We start from the raw sequence: 11,611 nt of genomic DNA, 5'->3' as shown, positions 1-11,611 counted from the left end.
CTCTAGGCTGCTTTGTTTATTTTTAGGAACTAATTTGAATATGTAACACTCGTTTAATTTTCAATTTAATTATAATATTAATAAGTAAATAAATAAATAGTTTTACAATTTGTCAGATGACAACCATTGAACCCGTGACTGTTACGTCATATTCGTCTGTAATCTCTCTGTGAAATAGAGAGAAGTTTTTTCTTTCATTCTCTACTTGTTCATAGACTGTAATTGTTGTGAATCTTATGGAAACGTTAAGGATTCTTAATTAAATCTGATTATTTTAATCAATTTTGAAATTGTTGAATCAGCTACAATTAAAATTTTCTGATTAGTTACTGCGTCTCAGTGTCGAAATTGTGCACGAAAGAATTAATTTAAAAATCTGGAGTGTAAATTACATCAATTATGAAAATCACTTTGCTAGCTTTTGCTGTTATATTTCTTTCAGCATGTAAGTATCTTCTTCAACAATGTTTATGACAACTGTTATTTTTATACGTTTTAAAAATGTTTGCTTTTATTTGTTAACTGTGGCCATTTTATTGACAGAGTTTTTAACTTGTATGCGTTAAAATGTAAATTTTTTCTGTATTGATATCGCTGTAATTTTTCTCTTTATTTCTTTGATCTGTCCTAAATTGCGTCAAGATTTCGGTTGTCACTGCCAAATATCAAATGAGCCGGCTTCTTTTCGGCATGAAAAATATTTTAAAACCTCTATACTTAGCAGTTAGAATAGGTTTGTCTTACCGTTAGTGATGTATATTGTGAAACACTTATATTGTCAACACAATTATTGCATAAATCTTATAAGGAAACGAAATACAGTATAACTTCTGTTTTATTTTATAAATCAATGTACATATGATATGGCTACATACCTGAATACTATATATTGTGCATTACAATATTAAGTTTTAAGGTCATGTATATATAAATAACACCGTTTGATATTTAAATTGCATGAATAATAATTATGATCTATAACTTTTAAATTGTGTATGCAAATCTCAAGGTACCTATAACTTTTAAATGATGTAAATCGATGTTTGAAGAATGTCAATGATGATGTGAATATGAATTGCGATTTTTGGTTTTAGGCATGAAGTATACACATTACGACTTCTAATTTTAAAAATGCATGAGTATACACATTGCAATATTGGATTTTTTAGTCACTCTAGGAATAGCGATGTGTAACTTTCGAATTGAAGGGATCAAATTGTAATAGTTTATTTTTTAAATTGTATGAACATTCCTGTTAAATTTAAAAAAGTATTCTTAAAATCGACAAATTTCCATAAATGTATACGTGCACTACGTGCGTGTCAATATATAGACAGGCGCACACAGAGAATTATGATTTTTAAAATTATATTGATTTTCTATACTGTGTAATAAAATGTTTGAGAAAGAGATCAGTATTAAGAGCCTTATTAGATGCTTTGAAAATACTTTTCTGTTTTTATCTTTATAACGTAAAGTGTTAAGTATTTTGTCATAACAGTAAGGGATATCTTATATTGCAAATTTGAAAAATCAAGCTTAAAATTTTGAAAAATGCTTCTTCAACCATTAAGCACTTTTCAAGTATGTATTTAACAGAATTTGAATTAGGAATATAATTTCTAGAGTTTGCATTCTAATTAAGTATCCAGCACAGAGTATATACTTTCTTTTGAAGTTGATCTGAAAAATCCTATCTGTACAGTGTAATCAGAAGGGAAAAAAAAAGCTTAGTGGAAAGAATTATTTGTATCCACCTCCTGGTGAAATGCTCTGTAATTTTCTCAAAATATTATATTTTTTATCATATATTATTACAAAGCACTAAGATAACAAGCAAAAGTAGACAATGACAGTTAAACTATTTAGTAAACGCTTTTGCTAGACTTATAGAATGTAGTCGTGGAGGCTGTGCAAAAAGTTATGTAATTTTGCTGAAAATTTCGGAAGTCTTATTACCTCTCATGCTTCTTATCAGTGATCAGAAGAAGAGCACTACAAATAGCTAAACTACTGTAGTCGTTACTTTTTATCGTAGTTTACAGTGTAGTGTGCTATTTTTTTTTATTTTTAAAAAAAGTAATGTAGTGCAATACAAAAAAAACATTAGTTTGTAACCATTCCTTGCTACTTTTTACGTTAGCTTAGTATATGAACAGGGTTCTAACACAACTAATTTTTCGAATTTGATGGGTACAAATCTTGGCGGGTCGGACAAAGGTCTCAATTTTAATTGTCCCTGTGACTGTTAGTTAACAAGAATTGCATATGACTAGTAGCTAAGCTAGCTGTTATGAATAATAGATCTTAGTCTCTTTAGTCTCACTTTCACATGCGAATGTTGGCTTATAAAACATTGATATTTCAAAGGAAGGAAACATATTTTTGCTGTGCTTAATTTCTGAGAGGAAATAAAATAGCATTAAGCATTTAACAAGTATTTGATAATTTCATAGCATCTCTTAAATTAAATATTCGCTGTCAAGAATGGCATTAAAAATTTGAGGACTAAATTAACAAATTCGGTAGAAGTGTTTTAGAATAATAAACTGATATCTGTAAACATGAGTAAATGGTTCTAAATAATTATAAGTCAATTTTTTATTTAAAACAATTATGAACTTAATGTGTAAATTAATTTCACCAGCCGAATTATATTGGTGTAAATGAACTTCTCAAACAAAGTTCAGTTTCTTATAGTAGTGAAGTAGTCACAGAAATTCCAAAGTAGATTGTAGTCGCTACATTTAAAAAAAAAAGAGTAGTTTTAGTTAACTACATTTGTAACAAAGTAGTTGTAGTAAACTACAAAAATAATGTAGTTTTTTTTACTACTGCTTATTACACACAACAGTGTGTAATAAGCAGTACCACATGCCATTCCTTATACAGTCTTAGTACACACTCACAAAAAAAAATGATGGGTTGTTCACTTAGTGTGCTATGCGTATGCTCCTCAAAATTCAAAGAGGCCTTCTCAAAGGGGGTAAGTAGAATTGCCATTGAGACTAAAACTAGGTGTTCTATTCTTGGAGATATATTTTTGATCAGAAATATTGTTCATAAAGTATAGACAAACAATGAAGAGTAATTATAGGTGTTTTCTCATCTGTCTTTTCATAAATCACATGATCAAGCCCATAAATAGTATTACTCATTATATAAAAGGAGATTGGAAAGATTGTACAAAAAAATCCACTTAAAAGGTAAAACAAGGTTAGTCAATAACTAGTTTTATGTTGTCAAAAATCTGCTAAATTTAAGTAATGAATAACTGTATTAAAGTAGGGTTCTGGTATGGATAACAATCAGTATAGAATTTTATGCAAATGAAAGCTTTTAAAAATAGTCAATTATTTTTGTATAGATTTTGTCCAAATTAGGTGGCAACAAATCAATAAAAGGAAATAAACTAGTTACAAGAGTCAATAAATTGCTAGAATAAAGTTTTTGAACTCAGATTTTGTGTTTGCAAAAAGTTTTTCTTTTTATCTGAATCTGACGATTAGTTGAGTGCAAATCCATAGCATTACCAATAATGAACTAAAAATTTTAATCATCATTGAAATGATTAGGAGCTGTTGCTATGCCTGTCATCGAATAGTTTTCTTTTTACTGAAGATCTAAGATATTAATGGAAAAGCTATTATCTGTTTATTATTTGGTATTATAGCTTGTTCAATGCTCATAAAGGTATTTCATTTTTATGCACAATTAGAATCGACTCTGATTTAACAAGCAAATTGCTTTGGTGTCTTCAAGGCGTTTGCATGTTTGTAACTTGTTTAGATTTCTCAATTATGTCAAGTAGAGAGTGACTGTACAATTTTAATGTTAGGTATGGCTGAATTCTGTGCATTTTATTCAATGAAACTATAAGATTACTTTAAATGCTGTTTCTTAAAAGATCTCATTAATCATAACTTTCATGATGAATACCTATCACAGTATAAAAAGAAATATTTTAAATTTTACTATCTTTTATTTGTTGTTGGTTTATGAATATTTAATGCAATATTGTATTTACTTCCACATAAAAAGTGTTTTAAGAGATTCTGTTTATTCAACTTTTTTTAAATGTGTTTACGATCTAGACATTTTTGAACTCTTAGTGTACTTATAGTATATATTGCAATGATTTGGTTTTAATACAGTCAATCATTTTTGTAATGTGTGGATTTTTTCAATAATTTTGAGCAATTGATATTAATTAATACACATTTCTATAGTGTGGTGATTTTGTTGGTCAGTGGTTCGTAAAATGTCTTTAACTTTTGCAATTCTTAACGGTACTATTCTATGTATTTGTTCTTAAGATTTTCCAAATTTCTAACTAGTACTTAACATACGAATTATTTGAAAAGAACGTTCAATGTTTTTGATCAATGCAGAAAATTTGATTTGGCGAAATTCAAATAAATTATTAACTGCAGCTTAAATAAAGGTATTTTAAATTTTTTTTTTTCACTTTTTAAATTTTTGTAGGTTCATTAGCTCAAAACTCTAGTCAAGATCCAGAAGGTAAATCTACAGATGTTTCTGTAGAAACTTCATCACCAATTTCATCTTCAAGCTCAGATGCGACAACTACGACTTCGACTTTAGCTCCAACAACCACAGCCTCTTCAAGCTCAGTTCAGACTACCACAGCCTCTTCAAGCTCAGTTCAGACAACCACGGCCTCTTCAAGCTCAGCTCAGACGACCACATCTTCTGAGCCAACAACCACTTCAGTTTCTCCAACTCCTTCTCCTACTCCTGAAACAACCACTTCTCATGAAACAACTACATCTCGTGAAACAACTACTTCTCATGAAACATCAGTTTTGCCTACGTCTTCGACCGAGTCCCCAGTAACCACCACAGCTCCAATTCCAGTTCCAGAACCTGGATATTGGAATGTTACTGAAGGAAATACAACATGCATAAGAGCTAACTTGGCAATTAGATTTAAAATAGAGATAAATGTAAATATTTCCTAATTTCTCTTCTATCTTTATTTAGACTTTTAAGTTTTTAGCCCCAGCTAATGAACTATGCACACTTAATACATTTTGAAACAAATTTATGAATTAGATAGACTGGTAATTGTTAATAAGTATTTTTTCATGTTCTAATTATTTTTGTTATTGTGCAACTGTGGTTTAAATGTTAATTTGGTGCATTTTCAAGAAATATATATTTATATTCGATATTGAACTTTTTAAATAAGGAATTAATAGAAAGTAAAAATTCTAAGTGCTCAGCAATTTAAATAATATTTTCATTTTGAAAATTTTCTTTCTATAAGAGATAAAAAATTTAAATTAATAATGTCAGGGGTCTGTCCAGGCCGAATTTACTACCGTTTAGTGGTACCTTCACAAATTCAACTTAAGGAAAAACGGTAGTTTCACAAATTCAACTTAAAGAAAAACGGTAGTTTCACAAATTCAATTTTAGGAAAAACTGTAGTTTCCCAAAATACTTTTTCTTAAAATTTTATTTTTGTATCCCTTAAGAAACAATAAATCCATATTTTTGTGTTGATTTTTAAATATAATTTTTAGTTTTTCACAAATTATGTCTAAATTTTCACAAAATAGGTTCCTCTCAGAAAAACCTAGACCCTGAATGTACAGTGTCCATTTTTTATTATTAAGTCCAAAATTTCATAAAATACATGAATGAAATTGTATATCTTACAATTTAAAATTTTTGCAACTATTATTAAATAAATTAATAAATATTTACTTAAAGTTAATTTTTGAATGGAAATATTTATAAATTAACGAGTTTTATAATTGTGTGTGTAAAAGTTATTCAATTCGCTTAAAAAGTTCTAGAGTTATGGCTATGTATGCAAAAAGTGAAATTAACATTAAAGGATTCAAACTTTAAACTGCTCTTCTAACCAATCTATGGGGACCCTATTTGGAAGATTGCTACTACTCCATACACTTTGGTGGAGAGAATCCGAATCCATCAGAAAAAAAGGGTTTGTTTATTCAGAGAAAGTACATTTTTGTGTCTGGTTTCGTAACTCTAAGTACCCAACTTAAGTAGTACTACAATAATTAAATAGCCTGTTTGAGGTCACCCTCTTTAACCATTAAGACTGAGTCGTAGAACCTGAAGATCCAATCATTAAATCAGAAGTTATTTATTGTGAACCTTTTTTTTGTGCACTGTAAATATAATCTTGTTTTTTGTGAAAAAGTATTATTGCATTGCAAATTTTTTTTTTTTTTTTTTTTGCTCATTCTTATTAACTCTAGCAATAGTTTTTTTTAATTGTTAGATTTAAACTAAGGTATCTTGATTCATTTCAGGGTCAAGTTGATTATATTTTATTAAGACCAACTGCATCCTCTGATGGAAGTAAATGCAATACATCCGATGGTACTGAATTATTATTATTGAAAGATGTCGATTACAATATAATTTTTGTTTTTGAGAAAAGTTCTGATAATATTTATGTGAAAAACACTTCTTTTACCTACTACTTGCCTTTCTCAACTGGTATGTTGTTTTCTGAACTTTAGTTTATTTCTTTAAAATATTGTCAAATATTGACTTTTTTTAAATGTATCATTTACTTTTTCCTTCTTAGAAACATTTACCAACGATTCTCATTTCTACGAAGTGAAAGCTGGAAATTCTTATTTGTGTAAAACTCCCAGTGATGTCATTCTCGGAAATGCAACTATGGAAGTACTATCTATTCATTTGCAAGCTTTTGGTGCAGAACATAATAAGGATTTTGGATCAGGTCAGTTGGTTTAAAAAGAACAATTAATAGGCTTTTAATGATACATTTGTTCTAACAATTAAATATATATTTAAGCACGATGGACTTAATTTTTTGTAACTGTAAAGTCTTATTCTAATTAGGTCTGAAGGTAGGCCAATCGTTTGATTACAAAAATAGAATTGAATATGGATGGGAGAAATGTTCTATTTATGCTTGACCGAATTTTATACTAATTTTATTAATCAACATAAATATTAGACTTCATTTTTGATCTAATAGTACTATCATTAAAAGATAGTTAATCTAAATTGTGGTGTCTAAATAAAAATTAATTTTCTAAATAACTTCTTGTGAAAATTATCTCTTCAACAATTTCAGAATGTAAAACAAATGTAAGTTGCTATGATGTTGACATGCCTGAAATTATCCCCAAGTTATTTAACAACATAAAAAAAATCAGCATATCTGATCCTGAGGCACAAAAATTAATGCAAGCTGAATCGTGGTGTCTTAGGGGATAGAACATTTGCCCACAATGAGGTGAACCAGTTTTGAATCCCAGCGACGACTAGTCGATACGAATTCCGCACCTGGATCACACCAACCATAGTGCTAGCATAAAATATCCTCAGTGGTAGACAGGTAATGGGTTAGAGTACCCTTGCCATTGTGTGAAGTTTTCGTGGTTTTTCTCTGCATGTAACCCAAATGCGGGTTAGTTCCATCAAAAAATTCACCAAGAAGGCAAATTTCCCCCAATACTTGGTCCAGAAGTTCACTTGTCTTCTGGATTGGGTTTTAAATTACAAGGCTACAGAGTGGAACGTTAGTAGTCGTAAACCCAAAATTGGATCGGCTGTTTAGTGACAGTTATAAAATGAAAGCTAGTTGTAGAGGGTCATTCAAAAGTTGTAAGTTTAAGTATTTTAAAAAAATGTTTATTAACTTTTTTTTCTTGTCTGATATATTATAATGCTCGTCTACCTATAGCTAATATATTATCTAGTTGTTTCAAATATCTTTGAAACCATTAAAACTTTAAATGCTTCAATTTTCAGCTGAGGAATGTGGAGCAGATAGTCCTATCAATGATGTTGTTCCCATCGCCGTTGGAGTTGCTCTGTTGGCTTTAGTGATAGTTGTACTTATTGCATATCTTGTTGGAAGGAGAAGAAGTCGTCAAAGGGGATACCAATCTGTTTAATTTTAAGACTGAGCTCCAGAAGTAGACTTCGAGTGTACTTATTTTGAAGGTTAACTTAAGAAACCAAGCACTATGGTCATGCTATGCATGTTTTACTGTGCTGCATTTGTTTGCACATGTCTATTTTTTGAACCCACAAAAATATGTAAAAACAATAATTGTCTAGAAAATGTAGAGAATAATTGTAAGACTGTAGCACAAATCGTTCTCGTTCAAAATGACATGCTTGGTATTTCAGACTTTTTTTAAAATAAATAAGCTTACCAAATGTTTTTAATTTTTGTGTTGTTGTTAAAAGAAATACTTATTTTTATTCTTTTTTTTGTACCCTATTCTTTTTTCAACAATGCTTATGATGAGATTGTGATTTCCTCTTCAGTTCGAGATGGCTTATTAAGCCAACGAGTTGTAAATATATATAATAGTTAATCGTTCTCTCTGTTTGATGTTTAGAATTACTCAAATGTAAATGTTGCTTTTTGTTAATAAAGTCTTTCACAGTCCTTGTGTGTGTGTGTGTTTTTTTTTAGACAAATTGATGTTGAATAAACGTTAGAAACTGGCTAAATGTGCAGAACAATCCGATACATGTAGCTGCTTATTGTTTCATTAAACTTTATCTGAAAGGTATCCTAGATGCTTTCTAAAAAGAAAAATAAGTTTGAGATTTAATACAAAAGGAAATATTCAGTTTTTAACTAGGTGTGCATCACACGTAAGGAGTTTCCAGCTTGAAAATTCATATTAAAGATCGATTAAAAAAAAATATTTTTGGATTCCAAGCATTTGGCCATTATCTTGGAATAATAATTAACAAGAACCGCAGTTAATGTGAAAAAAAAGTTGTAACACGAAACGTTTTAATTTAAAGCAAATTATTTTTTTTTAAACTTAACTTTTAAATAAAATAAATTTGAATTAACACCTTAGTTGGTTATAAACTTCCTACAAAAAATAATCTGATAATAATTATCAGTAAAATTAATAAACTTGTTACAAAAGTTTATCAGTTAATAATTTTTCAGTAAAAATTTAATCTTATCTGATATCGATTTAAAATTGAAAGTGCTTACTCGTGATTACAGGTAATCTTGGTCTACGATTAATTTAATATGTGATCACAAGCACTCGTGATTACAAGTTAGCATATTAGAGTTTTGATTTATATCTAAGACTTACTTATTCCGTAAAAAGAACTCAATAGTTCAACTTGGACTGTAAGTACATGAGATAATCAAAAAAATAAGATAATTAGCGGGGGAATAAATCAATGATTCGGCCTTTATTCAATTCGCTCATTTATTTATTTACTCTGTCTTACAATCCAGACCTTAAAATTTAATAAATTGTCGCCTAAATGTAATTTTGTTGCCTCAAGCGTTTCTTGGAAACTACTTCTAAACGTAGTTGAAAGGAATATGAGTCTCACTCTAATAGGCGAGCCAATGGAGCTATATTGCTGCAGTGAAAGTAATTGCAGTGTCGTGGAGAGGCTAACATCAAAACGTAGTATATTGCTATTATTTTTATTGTGATGTTGGTTTGCGTCGCACTAAAGGGGCACAAAGGACTATTGGCGACGGTCTGAGAATGATCCGAAGACATGCCATCAAAATTTTGATCCTCTGCAGAGAGGGGATGGTTCCATAGAGTTAAAATTATGTAGTATTCCAGTATTTCAACTCTATGGATGGTTCCCCTGCTACGGTAGCCCGACGCGAAGGTGAGCATTTTACGATAGACCAGTTTAACGAGGACCGATACCGCACACTTTGGTTCCATTGCAGGTTGATCAAAGAAGTCAACAACCCGCAAAGTGACCGCAGCCAATGATGCTTGACTTCGGTGTTCTACTGGGAGGCGTGTCTTAACGATCAGTCCACAGTGGGACATTTTCATTATGAATTTAACAGGCAAATCTTTGGCAAACAAAAAATAATTTATGAAGACAGCAAATTTTAAACATTAATTTTATTTTATTTAGGACAAAGCAAAATTTATGAAAATCGTCAATTAAAATTGTACTTATTTCGTGTAAGAAGAATTTAAAAGCATTTTATTGGAAAATATATATTTTTTTACCATAGTAATTTTACTGACATTTATATATGTTCAAGTTACATAATATGTCCTCAGTGGTAAACTGATCATATTTAAGAGTCCCCTTGCCGTCAGGCTAATCGTGGGAGGTTTTCCTCTCCATGTAAGGCAAATGCGGGTTAGTTCCACCAAAAAGTCCTCCACTTAGGCAAAATTTCTTCCAATACTTGATCCAGAAGTTCCCTTGTCTTCTGAACTAGGTTCAAAATTACAAGGCTACGGAATTGAACATTGGTAGTCGTAAACTCAAAATTGGGTCGACTGTTCAACGATGGTTATAACATTCATATATAGAGCTTCGGTGGTTGACTGAGACGAATTCTACTCACACCGAACATAGTCCTGACGTAAAATATCCTCAGTGGATTATGGGTTAGAATCCTCTGGCCTTTGGGCTAATCGTGGATGGTTTGGTTTTCAAGATTTTTCTCTTCATTTTACTTAAATACAGGTTAGCTTCACCCAAAAAGTTTGTCACAAAAGCTAGTTTGTCTCAATGCTTGACAAACGTTCTATTGTTTTCTGGGTTGGTTTCAAAATTACAAGACCACAGAATTAAACATTGACAATTTGACAGACGTTAACTTAGCATATGGTCAGATCTTCAGCGCCTATCGCAAAGTAAAAAAATAATAGTAAAATATAAAAATATGAATTTTAAGCAAAAATAATTTTTTTAAAAGTTTTTTTTAAGGAATATTTAAAATTAGCACTGATTTTTAAACGAAATTAAACTCAAATTTTAAAGATTAGAAAAGTGAATTGAAGCATTGATAAACAACATTAATTTGCTCTTTCGCATGAAGGATTCTACATCAAATCATACATAATCGAGTTTTTAAAATATCAATACACATTGTTAGTTTTTTCTTTTCTTCTTTTCTCTCTTCTGAAAAATAGCTGCCTAAACACCTACAGGCTACTTCAAACATAAAAATGAGTATCACATGAAAGGTTTCGCTCTTGTTTAATCAGGAAGCTTAGAATAGAGAGAGAGTGAGTAAGTCATCTACATGGTTATCGCATATCATCATCACGTGTAATAACGATTCAAGTTTCTAAATCAGTTAAAAGTCATGAGACTATCAATTTGTTTATGGCAAAATACGGTAATTGAACTAGAGAACTGCTACAAATTCTTTTAACAGTCGAACTCAGCACTTTAAAATTTTATTTCAGCGCTGTGGTTGAAAAAGCAGATTACGCGTAAAATGACTTTAACTCTTTGACGCAGAATTTTTATTCAACATAATTTAGGTCAAAATAAGTGAAAATGTTATATTTTTTGTAATTATTTAAATCTAAGAGAAACAGTTATTCATCGTTGAATTTTCTTTAAATCTAGAAAATCAGTTATTGATAAATTTTTAAAAATAAATGGAAAAAAAATATAAGAACTTTTTTTTTTTTGCGTTTCATAATTTAGTACAAACATAATTCCGATAATCTAACAGATTTTTTTTTAATAACTATTGAACTGGTTCTTATAATTAAACCACCAAAATATGTTTTATCTAAATATATTTTTGCATGTAAATAGAGAGGCTTAAATATATATATATATATATATATAT

The 11,611-nt window shown here is 29.8% G+C and overlaps 1 protein-coding gene across 1 annotated transcript; it reads left to right on the top strand.

Annotated features, from left to right (window-relative positions):
* Positions 1–195: 195 nt before the first annotated feature.
* Positions 196–8,440, top strand: LOC107455819 (lysosome-associated membrane glycoprotein 1). The gene is made up of 5 exons (XM_016073530.4): positions 196–445; positions 4,486–4,967; positions 6,312–6,501; positions 6,593–6,751; positions 7,792–8,440. The coding sequence occupies exons 1-5, from the start codon at positions 400–402 to the stop codon at positions 7,935–7,937; spliced, it is 1,023 nt and encodes a 340-aa protein (XP_015929016.2). The 5' UTR covers positions 196–399; the 3' UTR covers positions 7,938–8,440.
* Positions 8,441–11,611: the final 3,171 nt, after the last annotated feature.

The sequence above is a fragment of the Parasteatoda tepidariorum genome, chromosome 8 (genome assembly GCF_982258835.1).
Source record: "Parasteatoda tepidariorum strain Cologne lab strain chromosome 8, Ptep-v5.0, whole genome shotgun sequence".
Lineage (NCBI taxonomy): Eukaryota > Metazoa > Arthropoda > Arachnida > Araneae > Theridiidae > Parasteatoda > Parasteatoda tepidariorum.
This window is presented reverse-complemented; position numbering and strand designations above follow the sequence as displayed.